This window comes from Cynocephalus volans, chromosome 4, assembly GCF_027409185.1.
Source record: "Cynocephalus volans isolate mCynVol1 chromosome 4, mCynVol1.pri, whole genome shotgun sequence".
Taxonomy (NCBI): domain Eukaryota; kingdom Metazoa; phylum Chordata; class Mammalia; order Dermoptera; family Cynocephalidae; genus Cynocephalus; species Cynocephalus volans.
In genome coordinates, this window is record NC_084463.1 from 162,747,264 (window position 1) to 162,764,872 (window position 17,609).

At 57.4% G+C, this 17,609-nt stretch overlaps 1 protein-coding gene across 1 annotated transcript; it reads right to left on the reverse strand.

The window, feature by feature from the left end:
- Nucleotides 1-2,773: 2,773 nt before the first annotated feature.
- Nucleotides 2,774-11,905, reverse strand: LOC134375428 (aldehyde dehydrogenase family 3 member B2-like). Its single transcript, XM_063093856.1, has 10 exons — nt 11,823-11,905; nt 7,455-7,617; nt 6,832-6,942; nt 6,504-6,624; nt 6,247-6,332; nt 6,063-6,144; nt 5,367-5,753; nt 4,476-4,642; nt 3,676-3,775; nt 2,774-3,382 (listed from the first exon to the last, which is right to left on the reverse strand). The coding sequence occupies exons 1-10, from the start codon at nt 11,879-11,881 to the stop codon at nt 3,198-3,200; spliced, it is 1,461 nt and encodes a 486-aa protein (XP_062949926.1). The 5' UTR covers nt 11,882-11,905; the 3' UTR covers nt 2,774-3,197.
- Nucleotides 11,906-17,609: the final 5,704 nt, after the last annotated feature.

Here is a 17,609-nt window from a genome sequence, read left to right on the forward strand (position 1 = left end):
TCTTCATCATAGCTGTGTCAGCTCCATGACAGGGGCCTGCTGCCCTGGTCACCACACAGACGTCCCTCCTGGCACCCTCCTTCCATCCAGGCCTGCATCCCACAGCCTGTTCACACACCAGGCATGGGGTCCCCTGCACCACTGGCCTCTTCAGCACCCTCGTCACAGCCTGTTCCTCCACCCCCCAGCCCGGGACCTTCCTGCTGGCCTGGCGTCCTGGGGTCAGGGCAGGAGGAGGACTCACCCCATACTGTCATTTTTCTTAACAGCCCACATAGACTGTGTCCTATTACTATAGTGGAACAAACGTTTATGGCTGAATCTGACCCCTGACCCCCACTGGGACCCTGGGATTGCCCCCAAGCCTCCTAGCAGCAGGACCCCATGACTGATAGACAAGGAGAGGCTGCTGTCACAAACCCCAAGGCTGTGGGAAGCTCTGGGAGGTGTGCGGCCAGGGTCACCTCTGCAGCCAGGGCCTCTGTGCCCAAGGCTGGCTCAGCCGCATCCCTAGGGACCCCTGGCACCTAGACACACAATGAATCCCCCACACCAACTCTAAGACAGGTGAGAATCCCATTCAACAAGATAAGGAAGCTGAGGCATGGCGAAGTTCATGGGCTTGCCAACGAGCACCAGTGACACCGCGGCAGGGGAGAGGGGCAAACCCACGCCTTCCACGTGGACAGCGCTGCTGCGGGGGTGGAGTGTGCTGAGGGGCCAGACACTGCAGACACCAGCCCGGGGTTTGAGATGGCTTCCCAGGGAGGCAATGCGGGGGGAGTTGGGGTGCCGCAGGGATGGAAGTGGGGCGTGCATCCCACAAGGGCAGCATGAACAAAGGCCTGGATGGGGCTCGAGGCTCTCTGAACAGTTCCGTGTTGCTGGATCAACAAAGGCAGGGCAGGTCTTTGTTCAGGGTCTAGGCGATGCCGCTTCCAAGACTGCGCCTGCTCAGCCATGACCAGAGAGCAAAGGGCTGGAACTGGGGAGTGGGCTGAATGGGGACACTGGACACAGTTTGCGGCCTCTTGGCCTCTCTTGAACAGCACCCCCAGAGTAGAAGCCGGGACCTGCCTCCAGCCCCCCTTGCATCTAGGAAGCAGTCATGTGACTCGGCTCCACCAGTCAGAAGCCCGGGAGAGCCTGTGGTCTGGAGCAGCAACGTGGAGAAGCCGGCAGGGCGCACAGCCCGTCGTCTGAGGGCTGGACTCTGGAGTCAGGGCCCAAGTTTCTCTGCGTGACACTAGGAAGTGTCCTGTGCTCTCTGTGCCCCAGTGTAAAGATGTCCTGAACCGCCTATGGTCTTTGGACCAGACAGACCAAGTTTGAATTCAGACTAATTCACACACTGTGAGCTTCAGGACAAACACCCTAGTCTCTCTGAGCCTCAGTTTCTCTGCCGTCATCTGGACTAAGACCCACTATAGAGAGTCTAGGAGTGAATCCCATTTCATCCTCGCCAGATCCCTGTGGAGCTATTGAAGGAAGGCTCTAACTCACAGCTAAGGCTCAGAGAGGGCTAACACCTTGCCCGGGTTCACACAGCACATGGCAGAGACAGGATTCAAACCCAGGTCGGCCTGAGCCCAGACCCTGTGCCCTTGACCTCGCGCCAGCTGCCTCAGGGTAGGAGAAGGACAAGGTATCCAGCCCAACTGAGAGTCAGGGAAGGGACTTACTGACTCCAGGCACTATCAAGGGCCATTCTTGGACTGCTCCTTGGCCCTGGTGACACTGAAGACTTCATTTTCCTCGGACGCTTTGTCGTCTCTGAACCACAGACGTCAGTGGCCAAGGATGCAAAGGGAACAAGATCGGGTATGATGAGGGCAGCGAAATACCCAAAGGGTCTTCAATCAGCCAGCTCCTCTGTCCCAGATGGGGCCCCAGAGACCCTCTGATTCTCTCTCAATCCTTCTGCCTCCCTCTTTTCAGACCACAGTTATTTCAAAGAAACAACTTCCCAGGTAAGGGGCAAGGAGAGAAGGGAATCCCTTCTACCCAGGCCAGTTGGTCACTCAGCTTCTACCTGGGCTACCTGCCCATCTACCAGTTTACCCATTCACCCACCCACCTATCCACCCGTCCATCCATCCATCCATCCATCCTCTCACTTCCTTATTCATTCTTTCCTTCACTCATCAACAAGGCCCTATTAAGCACCTCCTTTGAGTCCACCCTGTACCCTTTTGGAGAAAACCATCCCCAACAATTCCTAGGGGAGCTGAAGGACCATACTTCCCTTCCTTTCCTCAGCCTCAGGCCACTAACCCAGTTTTTCCATGTCTCTAAGGGGTGAAGAACACACTGAAACAAGACTGGGGGATTGGAAGTGGGTTCCCACAGTGAGGACTAGGGAAGGCACAAGAGGCTGGCCACAATGGACCAGGCATGTTCTGTCTACCCACCTCCCACCCCACATTTCTCAGTAAAGCCCACCATCACTCAGCTCTGCCCCTACTTTCCTGTAGAAACTCAGCTCTGCTCTGTCCTGTCTCTAGACCTCAGTTTGCCCATATGTCAGATGAAATTGCCAGATTTAGATTCTTCCAGCCCTGACCTCCTTCTGGAAGTTGAGAGGAGGGATGACAGATGTGGCCAACGTGGGCAACACCCCCTGCCTGTGCCCATAGCAGACATCACTAATCAATCATACACTCTTTCCTATTGATTCCACACACAGAATCAGAATTCTTGTCAATGACACATTTCAGGCAGATACCACCAATTGGCCAGGTCTGGGTTCAAGATCAGATCACTTTAGGTCAGACATACCCAGCTCCCCAAACCAGTTATGAATGGAGCTGTTAGGAATTGCTCTTTTGGGATCCTATTTATAGATCTGACAATTTATAGATTCTCTTTAACCACAGAATCTGCCCAACCTTTGGGGGACAGGTTTCTCTCTCCATTACCAGACATATCTTAGCAGAAGGTCAATGAATCTGTCAGGAGGCTGCGGAAGGGACTTTGACCCTGAAAGGGACTGGACCATCTAGAGGTCCTGTCTAGCCAGGGATCTGTTCAGACAAAGCCCCAGGAGTGGGATCTTTACACCCTGGAATGGACAGCTGCCTTTCAGGGATGACTGAGCGTGGGGCCAGCAACTGGCAGCCCAGGGTAGGTCAGGGACCGAGCAGCCATGGGCCGCAAGACAGAGGGACTGAAGCTGTGGTGCTGGAGGGGGCGAGTGCTCACAGCAGGGTGCAGTTCTGGGAGCCCAGGGCCCAGCTTATCAGCTGCTGCTTCCAGTAAGTAAAGGGTGGATAGCGGATTTCTTTGAGCTTCTCCAGGCCTGGGTAGGAGAGCAGGCAGGCGCGGTGGTGGGAAAAGGTGTCGAAGGAGAACTTGCCGTGGTACCTGCCCATCCCGCTGTTGCCTGCATGGGCACAGAAAGTGAAGGGCTGAGAACAGGCAGCCCATCCAGACCTATGCCCCAGCCTCAGCCACAGCCCACCGCCCAGGCCAGAAGCCCACACTGCTGGCAGGGAGCTCAGAGAGAGCCAGGCCATTCTAAGAGCCATTTTACAGATAGGGAAACTGAGGCCTTGAGAGGCCCAAGGCCTGAATCAAGGTTGAACAGTGAGTGAAGGGACTTCCTGGGTCTGGGGTAACAAACCCAAGCTTCCTCGGGCTGTGGGCGGGACAGGGTGGAGCAGAGCAGAGACTCACCGACTCCCCCTAGTGGCAGGGATGGCAGAGTCAGGTAGACAAAGCCCTCGTTGCCTACAAAGCTGCCGCTGCTGGTCTGATCCAGCATCTGGTTCACTACCTGGGGGGAGGGGTGTGGGGGAAGAGGGAGGTAATGGGTTCCAATCATCTGGGAAGAGGGCTTGAGCCCCGAGCATCCCACAGGGAGGAAGAGGACCACAGCATCTCCAATGCCTTGCCCTCCTCCACCCCCGACTGAACAATCGTCTCTCCCCTAGGCACCTTCTACAAGTGATGTCTTTTCAGTGATGTTTAGGTGCCCAATATGGTTATTACCATGATGCAAAGATGGAGGAAGACCCACAGCATGGAACCCATGGCCGTGAGACGTTGCACTGAGGTGTGCAAGTCCCACCTGCGACCTGGATTTGCCCATCAGGTCCCCCCTTGTTCTCCCCCAGCCCACTCAGGGCTTCTGCTTGCCCACATAGAACTGTTGCACCGGTCAGGAAAAGGGGGCTCTCTGGACAGGCTAGATAGAAAAAAGCACCTCTTCCTCCTGGTGGAGGCTGCTCAGTCAGGACGGACAGCTGACCGGCCATGCACCTGGTGGGTTTTGACCCTGCCCCAGCCTCCTCTGCCCCCTCTGCCCCTCTGCCAGGCGTCCTTGTGTAGGAGGCAGTCAAACCATGTGGCCTAGAAAATAGTCACACTTGAGACATCTGCTTCCCCAAAGCCTCCCCAGGGAGGCTGTGAGAGGGAAGGTGGCCAGTCTATACCCCTTTCGGCCCCGCTGTTGCCCCCAGCATGGCCGTGCCCACCTGGCTGCTGTTGGAGAAGGCGTACAGGGCCAGGGGCTTCTCCCGCCGCTTGATGAAGTCGATGGCCTCATCCAGGCTCCTCACGTTCACGATGGGCAGGATGGGCCCAAAGATCTCCTCCTGCATCACCGGCTCCGTCTCCTGCACGTCCACCAGCACTGTGGGAGCTGCAGGGCACAGGGGACGCTCAGTACCAAGGCCGCAGATGGGACACACCCCTGGGGTGGGGCACTTGGGCAGGGCCAAGGACCCAGGGCTCTAGGCCGGGGAGTCCCAAATCTGACCTCCCAGGTCTCCAGGCTTCGGAGATGTTACAGGGAAGAAAGTCTCCCCACAGTCCCAGGCGGGGACCATACGGGCTTTCCCAGACTGCCCGGGGCCTCCGGAGCCCAGAGAATCCCCCAACCTTGGTCTCAGTCAGGGTGTCGGGATCTTAGAGTCCAAGGTCACAGCATCCCAGAATGTTGGAGCCACAGCGTCACCCTGAGCTGCTGAGCCATTGAGACCCAGTAGACTGGGAGGCTCAGGACGGGGCCATTGAAGTTTGCAACCTGAGATCCTGGGCTCCTGGTCAGGACCTCACGGAGCAGGACATGGTGGGACAGAAGTTTGGAGTCTCAGCACTCTGGACCCTAGAACCTGGGGTCAGAGCTTAGCAAATCCAGAGCTGCGGGACCAGAGTTTGGAGTCAAGGAGTCACAGGCTCAGGGCCACAGTGACGTGGAGCGTCAGTGTCCTGGAATTGTGCCACTGGGAACCGTGGACCCGGGCTGGGCTCTAGTGGCGGGGCGGTGGTTGCGGGTGGGGGCCCAGACTCGGGCCGGCTGTGGCCCCTCCAGAGTGGAAGGGCCTTGTCCCCGGGGCAGCTGTGGCAGGGAGAGTGGGACTCACCAATGTAGAGGTCGCTCTCGTCGCTCTGGCCACCGATGGCCACGCGGCCACAGCCCAGCAGTCCCTGCAGCCGCTGGAACTGTTTCTGGTTGATGATGCGGCCCAGGTTTGGGGAGCTCCGGGGGTCGTCGCCATAGAAGCGGGTGATGCTGCTCTGCAGGGCGGGCAGCAGCCGCTCCTGCGTTTCAGGGCTGCACAGGATGTAGTCGGGGGCCACGCAGGTCTGGCCGGCGTTGAAGTAGCGGAACAAGGCCACACGGTTGGCCACGGTCTGGGGGTCGCAGTCGTCGTCCACGTAGCAGGGGTTCTTGCCCCCCAGCTCCAGGGTGACGGGTGTCAGGTGCTTGGCGGCAGCAGCCATGATGATCTTGCCCACGCGGGGGCTCCCTAGGGACATGGTGAGGAGGCCCCCATCCTTAACAGGCCTGGCCGGATGGTCCAGGCACTTGACTCCTGCTCTACTTCTTTCCAGAGAGACCCTTCAAGCTCCAATCCTGCCCTGCCTGGGATCTGCCTCCAGCCCTGCTGCCCAAGATCTAATCTCTCTGAGACCCTTAGAGTCTCGATTGTCATCTGGGTCATGCTCCCACCACTGGCCCTGGCCTCGTCCCTCATCTCTTCTCCCTTCACCCCACCCTGTTCTCTGCTGTCCCCCATGCCACACACCCCAGGACCCCTGGCCAGGGCCACCCTCACCTGTGAAGAAGATGTAGTCAAACTTGTGCTCCAGCAGCCGGCCTGTCTCCTGGGGCCCACCCAGCACCACAGCAAAGCAGCTCTGCAAGACGGACAGGTGGCTCAGGGGACAGCAGGACCTCCTCAGCTGGCAGGGGCAGGGGTATGGGAACACTGGGCACTGAAGGGAGCAGGCCACCCTTACCTGGTCCAGGTACTGGGGCAGCATCTCGGCCAGGACCTTCTCCGTGCTCTTGCTTATTTCTGATGGCTTCAGCACCACACAGTTCCCTGCAGGGGCAGATGGGGAAGTCATGCGGGAGGCCAGTGCCCCTACACCCACCAAGGGGTGGACTCAGAGGGCCTGTGAGGCTGAGGGCACCACACAGCAGTATTCTGGAGGCTGTCTTTGGGAAGGACTATTGGGCTGGGGGGACACGGGGCTCAAGACCCTCTCCTCACCTGCCGCGAGGGCCCCCACCAGAGGCACCAGTGTCAGGTTCACAGGGTAGTTCCAGGGGGCGATGATTAGCACGAGGCCAAATGGCTCCTTCCGGACGAAGGCTGAGTCCAGCCTCGTGAGCTGGGGTGCAGGACGGACAGTGAGCCCTTGCCGAGGACCACCCCCAAACCCACCCCCCACACACTGGGGTCCTCAGCTCCCTGCACCATGGGATCCCGAGTGAGAAGATGAGGTCCAGAGGAAGTCAGGGATTGGCCCGGGTCTCTGGGGCAGGAAGGGGCCTGGGTCAGAGCTGCCCCTGCCCTCCCCCACCCCAGCAGGGCTCACCAGGCTCTTGCTGGCCGGCTCGTCCTTCATCCAGTCCTGCAGGTTCTTGAGCGCCAGGTCAACCTCGTTTTGGCTTGTGATGAGCTCAGATACGTCTGACTCAAACGGTGACTGTGGTGGGGTGGGATTCAAGGGGGTCAGGCCCAAGGCCCGGTCAGGAGGTGTCCAGGGTTTGGGGAGGGCAGAGTGGGTCCCTACCAGACACATAGAGAAAGTCTATGCACAGTACAGCAGCCCCGTGGGACATGCGTACCAGTTGGGAGTCCCAGCCCTGGAGCCAGGCTGCCTGGGCTCCAATTCCAGTCTGCCACTTCCTGGCTGTGTGACCTTGGGTGAGTGAATTAACCCCTGCGTGCCTCAGTTTCCCCACTAGTAACATGAGGATAACCATCAAAGCTGTCTCACAAGGTGGCTGTGAGTATTCACGAGTTAGTGTTGTAAGGTGCCTGTCATACACTACATGCCAGGAAGGGTCTGTTAAGTAAACAGGAGTAACTGGGGACACAGCTTGCACTCGTCGGGGGTACAGACCCTCCTCAGGAAGGACAAGATTGCCACAGAGGATGCAGCCCCTCCCTGGGACGGACACAGACTGCCCTGTCTGGAGTGCCCCCTGAGCCCACCTTGTGCAGGTCCTGCACCAGCGCGTCCTGCAGAAGCTGCTTGTTGTCCTGCAGGAAGCGGCTCAGGCCCTCCAGCTGCGCGGCCCGGAAGTCGGCTGGCCGGGTCCGCCCTGTGTTGAAGGCCTCCCGCAGCCGCCGCAGTGTGTCCTCGAAGGGGTCCATCCTGCGAGATGGGACAGCATGGACCAGGCACCCTCCCGCACCCCGGTCTCTGTGGCGCCCCCAGCTCTGCCTGCACCCATGTGGGCTCCCAGACATCCCCAAGAATTTTCCACCAACCCAGGTGCTGAAACAGCCTGCTGCAACCCGAGGACTAGTGTTAGCCAGCAGCTGCTGGGCGACCTGCCTTCACTCACCAGCCGGAGCTGGCCAACTTCCAAAAGCTTTGCTGGTGACAATGAGCTTTCTTTCAATGCAATACGTAGCATTTCTCTTTCAGTAAAACTCTCCACCCTTTCTTTGTTCTTTGGACTTATAGGAGACCACCCACTCTTTGTGTGTGTTCATGTTGCAACCCTGTTTTCCCAAATACAACGTTTTTCTTAAAGATTTGTCTCTATATTTTTTACCTTAACAGGTTTAACGTCCCCGCACCCCATGGTGGGCAGCGGCTCTCCCTCCTAGGTGCCCCACCCACCCCCACACCCAGGCCCGGCACACCCCACATCTCACGTGACCCCCCAGCCCCCCATCGCAGCTCTCTGCCCACACTCCCATCCCCCCAGACACCTCCCCCAGCCACCCCCATGGGCACCTGGCCACCCCTTCCCCCAGACCACCCAGGCCACATGCACAACCTGGGAACGGGGCTCTGCCGGGAATCTCCCTTCCCTCTGGGTTCTTTGCCTCAGAGGCCACAGAGCTTTCAAGGTTGCAGAGGGGGAAACTGAGGCAGGGGTGGCCCTAGGGGTGAGCACAGGTTTGGTGTCTGCTCTCGGGAGGTGGCAGCACTCAGCCGGTCTCAGAAGGAGGTCTCAAAGCAGGAGTAGAGGAGAATGTTCTGGGGCTGGGCTCCCATGGGCACAAGTGGGAGGTGGGGAGGGTTGGCAGAGCTGAGACTGCCCTGGGGCCTTAAACTATCTGGGCTTTAGCCCAAGGACCTAAGGGAGACTCAGTAGGGACAAGGGTGGAGAAGGGATCAGGGCTGGGGATAGGGAAAGGGACCCAGCTGGGGACATTCAGGAAGAGGATTGCAAGACGTAGAGCAAGGGGGGTCTGGGCACCCTATAGTGGGTTGAATTATGTCCCCCCAAATCTCAGTGAAGCTTGAATTGTGTGCCCAAATTTTATGTATTAGAAACTTGGCCCCGCCAGGGCTGGCCCGTGGCTCACTCGGGAGAGTGCGGTGCTGAGAACACCAAGGCCCCGGGTTCGGATCCTATATAGGGATGGCCGGTTTGCTCACTTGGGAGAGCATGGTGCTGACAACACCAAGTCAAGGGTTGAGATCCCCTTACTGGTCATCTTTATAAAAAAAAAAATAAAGAAACTTAGCCCCCACTGTGACTGTTAAGAGGGTGGGAAATCCTATTATGGTAACTGAAAGGTGGAGCCTTGAAGAGGTGATTGGATTGTAGGACCATACGGTATTGAATGGATTAAAACTGGTGCTCAGGGGTGTGGGTCTGAGGGCTTTAAAAGAAGAGGAGAGTCTGTCTTGCTCTCTCTCTGCTCTCTCTGCTTCCACCATCTTGCAATGTGAGACCCCTGGATCGCTGTTGCCACCACCAGATGGACTTTGGACTTCCCAGCCTCAGAAACTGTAAGCAATAAATGTCATTTTTGTTTATAAATCACTAGTTCCAGGTATTTTGTTACAAGCAACAAAAACAGACCAATATACACCCCAGCCCAGGGGTTGCAGAATGCTACATCAATCCCATGCATCTCTGTGTGCCTATGTGTGTGCACGAGTGTGCACACGCGTGTATGAGCGTGTCTGTGTGCACGTCTGTGTGTTCGTGAATGTGTCTGCGTGAAGATGTGGGCTGTCCTCAGCCTTGAGCAGCATGTCACAGGGCCATACTCAGGACCTCTGCCTCAGGCCATCGTTGGCCCTGGGAGTGAGACAGGGCTTCCTGGAGGCTGGTGGCCCCATCAACACCTGCACCCTCCTGGGGCCTCAGCAGGTCACTGTCCTCACCAGTGTAGCAGGGACAGTTGTCCTGTGTGGATACAACCTGCCAAGCCAACGGTGTGGTCACTGTTCTTAGGAACAATAAGAGATGCTGAGCCCACGCCGGCTCAGTGTGGCTGTCCCAGCTGACGAATGCAGGGAGACGGGAGCAGGTGCTGGACACATTCCTGGCCACACCTACAGACACACTCCGCCTCCATGGCAGCCTGCCGCCATTGCTGCCATGGGGACCTCCGTACTCACTGTGTGCGCCTCCCATGAGTGCCTGGAGGAGGAGCAGCGTACAGTAGGTACTCAGTAAAGACTCGTCAACCGACTATGCTCAGCCCCCATCTTGGGCTGGAAGGGGACCCAGATGGTGCCTTCCCTATCGCCAGGCCCTGGGGGAGTCCCACCTAGACTCCTGCCCCAGAGGGTGGGGGGACAGAGTGAAATTGTCCTAGACCCAGGCCCAACAGGGACCAGGGGCCATTCCCTGCTGAGCGCTTCCTGGAGGAGCTGGGCCCGGGTGGGGCTGCTTGGGGTCTGGAGCACTTCCAGGCCTTCGGGTTCCAGGGCCCTGACCCAAAGCTCTGCCTAGAATGCCGGCATTACCAGTCCTTACCCAGCTTTCCCCTCCTGGGCTTTAAGCAGCTCCTGGTCACATCTGCTCTAAGTTCTTCCGTGGCTCCCTAGTGCCTTTAGGGCTCAATGCCTCAGCCCCTGAATCAAGGCCTGGCATTCAAGGCCCAGAGTGGAGGAGTCTGGGAGGACCTCTGGCACCCAGGTGTCCTGACGTCCTGTGGTCACACATTTCCTAGGTGATGCAGGTTGGGCAAGGGAGCCCCTGCTCTTTCTCAACAGTCGTCACATGTGTCCTCACTTGTGCACACCTGATGCTCGATAAAATAATTGAGAAGCCAGCAGCGGCTGCTTGACAGATGAGGAAACAGCTGGGACTGGGGTCACAGCCTCCCAGGGGGCTGGAGCTGGACAGCTGGCTCCTGCCTCTCCTGCAAGGTGCTTTCTTGCCTGACCCACCACTGCAGGGGAGGGGGACCCGGGGCTTGCTGGGGCTGGGGCTGACTGGGGTCTCCTGGGTGCTTACCAGGCAAGCCCTGGCTGGACTGGGACCCCACAAGTGACCACAGCAGACATGGCCACCCTCGTGGACTTCACAGTCCAGACATGGGACAATAATGACACTGAAAGCAATATAATTGCAAACACAATGGGCTCTGACTGCCACGGGGAAGGGGCACAGGAGAGCCTTTCGCAGGGCGGGTGTTTTGGATCGAGGGATCAGCCCACGCAAAGACCCGGTGGCGGCAGATTTAGAGAAACAACGTGGCTGGGCAGGTTGACAGCCTGATGGGACCTGTCACGTAGGTGTTGGGATTTATTCCATGGGCAACGACACACCATAGAACAAAGGCTGGAAAAGTGGAGCTGGTCGCGCACCTCCTCTTGTTTAAGCCCAGCAGCTATTATCGTCAACCCATCGCAAGCAGGGGAAACTGAGGCTCTGAGAGGCTCCGATGTGCCCCTCACAGCTGCCACCTGAGGGACTCAACCCCGGCGCATGTGGCCCCTGCAGCCCCTGCCCACCGACCCCGCGGCCAGCGCATGCCCCACGCGCGTCGTGGTCTTCTCAGCCATGCCCAGTAGCTTCCAGACTCTCTACAATGAGGATGTTCCACTTCCAGAACCAGAAATGAACGATTAGTGCTGCTTTTAAAACCTGAAACCAGAGACATCTCTGGCCTGTCCCCCTTCGCGACCCCCCAACTCCCCGACCCCCTACTCCTCTGCACATCCTGAGCACGGTCCTGGTGACCCCTGCCGGGTCCCTGTCTGTCTGCAGCTGCCTCCTTCCCCAGCCTGGGAGCCCCTCAAGGGACAACGGAGTCTGTCCCCACCCCGGGGTTCCTGGGGAACGCACTTCATCTCCTAGGGTGCTTCCCTGGAACCTGTCTGTCACAAGGGAAAGTAAGGCTCAGACAGGACAATTGTCCCAAGCCCATGCGGCCAGCCAGGCCAGGACAAGCCCCACACCTCCCTGCCCAGCGGCCCCACGCCCATGCCCCGTCCCCCTGCAGCCCAGGCCCCTTGCTGGTCTCGCTCCCATCCCACATGCGGTGGCCCCTGCCTGTGAGCCCACGTCCCATTCTGCCCATGTTGCTGGCCCCTACCCAGTGCCTTTTGCCCTAAGGCCCCTCTGCCCCTGGGCCTCGCCCTGCGGCCCCACTTACCCCAGCGTGGGCTCTGACCCTGGATCCTCAGCTGCGCCCTTGCCCCCCTTCCCCGACATTCTGCCTCCAGATGCACCGAGTCTGCTCCTGTCCCCAGGTTTCACCTCTGCCCCTGCCAACGGCCGATCCTCCTGGGAGCCTCCTGTGCCACCACACCTGGCAGTGGAGTGGTGCCAGGCGGCCGCCTCCTAATTCCCGCATCTACCCGTCTCCCACTGCTCTGTCTGCCCTGTTCCCACAGTGTCCTGCCCTCCGGGGGCCACACCCCTCTGGCACAACTGGCCTTGGATAACAGGTCCGACAAGGCTACTCGAGGTTGTCTGAGGCTGCATCCATGTGTTGGTACAGGCTGGGCAGAGTTACCCGATAAGTGGAAAAGTCCCCCACGGGGGGTACAGGATGAAAATGTCAGCAGGACCCTGACAGCGTTGCTACCTCTTCCAGCAGCGCTCTGCAGCCCTGCCCGGCGTCCCAGCGCGACACCCTTCCCTCCACACGGCCCTCCACTCCCACGCCCCAGGGTGCACCAGTCAAGACTGGCAACTGCGGCCCCTTTACTGTCGCTCTCCTAATGTGCCTGATCCGGCAAACTCAGGGCAGAGACAGTTGCCGAGCGAGCGCGGCAGGCAGCAACATGCCCTTGTGCTGCCTCCGTTCATTTGCTCGTTTCTTCTCCGACTGACTGTGTGACCCTGGGCAAGTTGCTTAACCTCTCTGGCCCCCTCTCAAGTAATGATAGCACTTAATTGTCAGGGTTCCTGACAGGGTCACATGGAGAGATGTGAGAATAGACACAGCAGATCACAGCTCCTGGCACAAAATCCGTGTTTCTCAATGTTAGCTACTAATATTTCCACGGGTATTTACCGAGCACCTCGCTCAGGCCCTGCCACTGTCTCTCACTGCTGGTCTGACCCTGTCCCCACCCCAAGCCTGCCCGATGGGGACAAGGACACGCACTGCCGAGGGCTGTAGAGAGCATTTATCAGCAGAGCGTGTGGCCCCGTGGGCGGGTGGGACCTCTGAAATAACCCTTGGTTGTCACTGGAGCCAGTGGGAGCCACAGCCTGCTACCTACCCTAGCCCTGGGATCTTTGGTAGTCTCAGATGTAAACGCTGATGTGACACCAGGAAGGAACCTCAGGGCTGGCAAGCTCCAAACCATTGAGCTGTACCCTTTAACTGGGTGAACTGTATGGCGTGTGAATTCTATCATCTCAATAAAGCTTTTCTAAAAAACGGAACTAACACGAAATCTGAATAGCCTATAAGTAAATTAAAATATACTCAACCTCCATAGCCACTGGTAAAATGTGGAATAAAGCTACTGTAGGACGCGTCCGGCCCTTTGTTTTCTCTCCTCTGGCTGCTGTAACAAAGTAGCACAAACGGGGTGGTTGGAAACACCAGAAATTTACTCTCACGTGCTAAAGGCAGAAGCCCCAAATCCAGGCTGATTCAGCAGGGCTGCGCTGCCTCTGCAGGCTGCAGGGGAGGCTCCTTCCTGCCTCCTCCAGCTTCTGGTGGCTGCCGGCATTCTTTGGCTTGTGGCCACATCACTCCAGCCTCCGGCATGACGTTCTTGTCAGTGTGTCTCTTATCTCCTACCTCCCGCTTGTGACACTTGTGATTGCATTTGGGGCCCTCCCAGATAATCCTGGATAATTTCCTCATCTCAAGATCCTTCACTTAATCCTATCTGCAAAGACCCTTTTTCTAAATAAGGTTCTATTCGCAGCTTCTAGGGTTAGGAAGTGCACGTGTCTTCTGGAACTATTAGCCTTACCATAGGCAGCAAAAGCCACGTGCTTTGTCACCCCTGGGGAATGTTGGACCACTCCCACAGTCCCAGAAAAATGCATTCAAATGACCAAAAAAAATATTTGCTAAGCACCTGCTAAGTGGGCAGCTAAGCCCTGGGACGCAGCTGTGAACCAGTGCCACCTCAGGGTTCTCAGTCCAGAGAGGAGGCAACACTAAACAAGCCACCGGCCAGATGGCAAGAGAGGCAGATCGGAGTCTTGCAGGGTGAGAATGAGTCAGACATTCGCAAATGCACGTTCCAGGCTGAGGGACAAAGGGCAGAAGTCTGGGGGTAGGAAGGTGTTGGGAAAATACAGGAAAATGGTCAGGGCCCCTCAGATGTTCAGAATCTTGCCGAGCGTTTGATGTAAATATGCACGTGCGCCCAGGTGTTCCGTGGTTATTGTCTAATGTAATTGCGCATGTGCACCCAGGTGTCCTGGGTTATGGACTTACGTATAAAGGACGAGTGGCTCTGATCCATGGTGTCCCCCCGCCCCCGGGATGCCCCCAGGGCGGGGGCCATGGCGGGGCCACTACTGCTGCTGGAGGTTGTTGCTGCTGCTGCCAGCGCCCCCGGGATGCCCTGAAAGGCTGCGGCCACCACTGCTGTTGCTGTTGCTGTAAGATGCTGCTGCCATTGCTGAGGACTGAGCTCATGTCACCTGCCAACAGCTCCCGGGATCTTTCCCAATTACCTAGCATGGACCTGTGTGTGAAGGGGCTGGTGACCCAGCCTGGCATGTGAGGGGTCTGGCGACCCAGCCCGGCGTGTGACGGGTCTGCTGACCCAGTCTGTACAATGGGTTTGAAGGGCCTGAGCCCTAGCCCTGACAATGTAAATGGAAACCTAGTATAACTAAAATAATGAAACACTCGGCTTTAGTTATGACTTGCCTTACTCGACAACTGGCATAGTCGTGTAGCTTTACAGAGGGAGACCTCAGTGGAGAAAGCCAGGGGACAGGCCAGGAGCACCTCATCAGTGGGATACAGGAGTTGGGATTCAATCCCAAGAGCAGAGAGCAACCATGGTGGTGTTTCAAGCAAGTGGCACCACCGGAGTTGCACGTTTGGATGGTCTTTGATAGGCTGCTGGGGGAGGAGGGGGCAGGGAGGCAGGTGGAAGCTGCTGCGGTCACCAGGCTGGAGGATGGAGGCTGGGGCAAGGGGGTGGCTCTGCAGAGGCCGGGAGTGGACCCAGTAGGAGCTTTTACCAGCAGAACCTAAAGGACTTGTGCTGCACTGAGGGCCGGGGCAAGCCAAGGAGAGGGAGAAATCAGGGCAGCTGTGCAGGTTTTAGCTGAAGCAAAGGGTGGACAGAGGGAAGCCACTTCCTGTGATGGAGGTTCCACACAGTTGGAGGTGGGGACTCAGTCCTAAAACGTGTCAGCAAGAGGTGTCTTGTAAGCCACGGAGCAGGTGCTGGGAAGGTGAGTTAGGGGCTCAGGGCAGAGGCCGGCCAGGATATGAACCTGGGAGTTCTGACCTCACGGGTCATCTTTAAACCCTGGAGGAGGTCCCCATGGTGCCCAGGAATGAGCCATGAGGAACAGCAGCCCACAGGGCAGAGGACCGGGGGCAGACAGCAAAGAGGGCAGCCAGGGACAGAGCCAGACAGGACTAACGACCTTGGCAAGTGTCCTTGCAATGGACAGGTGGGTGAGAAGTCATGCTGGAGCAAGTTGAAGGTGAGCGGATCCAGAGGAAGGAGGCCACTGCATGGCCAGGGCTTCTCAAGTGAGAGGAGCACCTGGCTCACCTGTGGGCTTGTCCGAATGCAGGCTCCAGTCCAGTAGGTCTGGGTGGGACAGGATTCATCCTGAGCATGCCCCAGGTGCTGTTGGTCTGGGAACTGCACCTGCAAAGCCACATCTGGGCAGGGTTGCTCCACCCCGGCACTGCTGACCTTTGGGACTGGATAACTCTGTCCTGTGCACTGCATAACTGCCCAGTTACAACAACCAAAAATGTCTCCAGACATTGCCAAATGTCCCCTGGAGCACAACTCACTCACCCCTTGTTGAGAACCACTGACCTAGATGATTCTTCCAAGGAGTTCTGCTGCTGAAGAGAAGCAGGGAAGGGGCGATGGCTGGGGGCAGGGTGGTGCCAACAGTGGGGCGATCCAGGAGCACACATGGATGCTTATAAAAACAAATCGGTTAGCTCAGCTGGTTACAGCACGATGCTGGTAACACCAAGAGCCAAGGTTCAATCCCTGCACAGGCCAGCTGCCAAAAACAATTTTAAAAGGAGCCCCCGCTTTTCTAGGGGGTGGGGAAGGGAGGGAGAACATGTGGACTCAGGACAGGGGCCTGCAGAGCTATGGGGAGCAGGAGGGATGGTTTTCCTCTGGGGGTTTCTGTGTCCTCCATGAAGTAAGTACCCACCGCAAGTGGGGGAGGGAGCGGGTTGGGTGTGGCAGGTCCAAGGATGGGAGCAGTGGGCTCTGGTCAAGGCCTTTGAGGTTTGGCCATGAACCTCCAGTGAGATCTGACAGACTGCTATGAATTGAATTGTGTCCCCCAAATTCATATGTGGAAGCCCTAAGCCCCAGTGTGATGATAATTAGAGGTGGGGCCTTTGGAATGATTAGGGTCAGATGAGGTCATAAGAGTGGGGCCCTCGTGATGGAATTAGTGCCCTCGTAAGAAGAGACACCCGAGAGCTTCCTGGAACCACTCCCCACTCCCCACCATGTGAAGATGCAGCAAGAAGGCGGCTGTCTGCAAGCCAGGAAGAGAGCCCTCACCAGGAACCAACCCTGCTGGACCTTGATCTTGGACTTTCAGTCTCCAGAACTGTGGGAAACAAATTTCTGTTGTCTAAGCCACCCAGTCTGTGGTATTCTGTTTTGGCAGCCCAAGCTGCCTGATACACAGACCTAGCATGATTCTAACAGAGGCTGCCAGGGCGGTGAGGCCAGTTTCTCAGGGTGGAGGGGGAGATGGACAAAATGCTGTGTCCAGGCGAGGAGGAGCCTTCTTGGGCAGAGAAAGCAGCCAGGCCCAAGCCTCCAGACCCTGGCCTCCTTACCAGGACTCAAGGTTAATCCAGGGATCCTCCCATGCCTTGGAATCCCCTGGGCTTCTAGTTAAATTGCAGATTCCATGGTGCCACCTGTCTCCTCGGCCCCGGCATGTCTGGGATGAGCCCCAACATCAGCATTTTTAACCAGCTCCCCAGAGGATCATGAGGTGCAGACGGACTTAGAAACTGCCACTGGGTTCACTGGGCAGTGCAGGTGGCCCTGCCTGGATGCCCCTGGGAAAAGCCATCCAGTAGGGTTTGTCACAGATCTCAGGGCCCCTGGAAGCACCACTCCCCAGCCAGGGAACCGACCCTGCCCAGAAGGCCCAGAGCCTCAGTTTCCCCATCCTAGAATGGGGAAGAAGAAATAAAGTACAACTCCAATCTCGTGAGGTTGCTGGGAGGTATTATGGCATCAGGTGGAATCCTTCTGGAAACTTCAAAGCATCACAGACAGCAAGAGGCCCAAGGGGTGGTGGCAGGCACTGGAGTCGGTGTGTCCTCCCCAGCCCCACAGACCCAGTGAGGTGAAGGGGAGGGCAGGAGCCAGGGCTGGACAGAGAGGAGCCTGCGGGTCCCTCGCACCACAGTTTGGTCCCAGGGCAGGGGGGCAACCGGACCTGAGGCATAAGAAGCAGCCCTCAGCACCCCCAAAGATCCCCATGCCCTGAGACAGCTGCTGAGTGGGAGCCACATTTTGTCTAGCTGGCCAAAATCTCAGTTCTCCTGTCTGGGGACCCAGGGACACCTCATCCCAGCCCTGCTGAGGCCTGAATCTTGAATTGTAACATCTGAAAATCCCTAAGCCACTAAATTCTAGAATCATGGAAATAGTCTTGATCCAATCCAAACCACCCTAAATTTCAGCATATGGAGAACACTAGGATTTGGGCAAACAGAATCTTCTTTTTTATATACTTTTTGCAATAGTTTATATTAAATATAAAGGAT

What these genes read in the sequence shown, in the direction of transcription:
- LOC134375428 (XM_063093856.1), bottom strand. Translation starts at nt 11,881, where the DNA reads ATGTCGGGGAAGGGGGGCAAGGGCGCAGCTGAGGATCCAGGGTCAGAG. An exon ending in AGCCGGCCAGCAAGAGCCTG is followed by an intron (nt 6,625 to 6,831) that starts GTGAGCCCTGCT and finishes CCTGCACCCCAG; the next exon opens with CTCACGAGGCTGGACTCAGC. An exon ending in CCTTCTCCAACAGCAGCCAG is followed by an intron (nt 3,776 to 4,475) that starts GTGGGCACGGCC and finishes CCCTCCCCCCAG; the next exon opens with GTAGTGAACCAGATGCTGGA.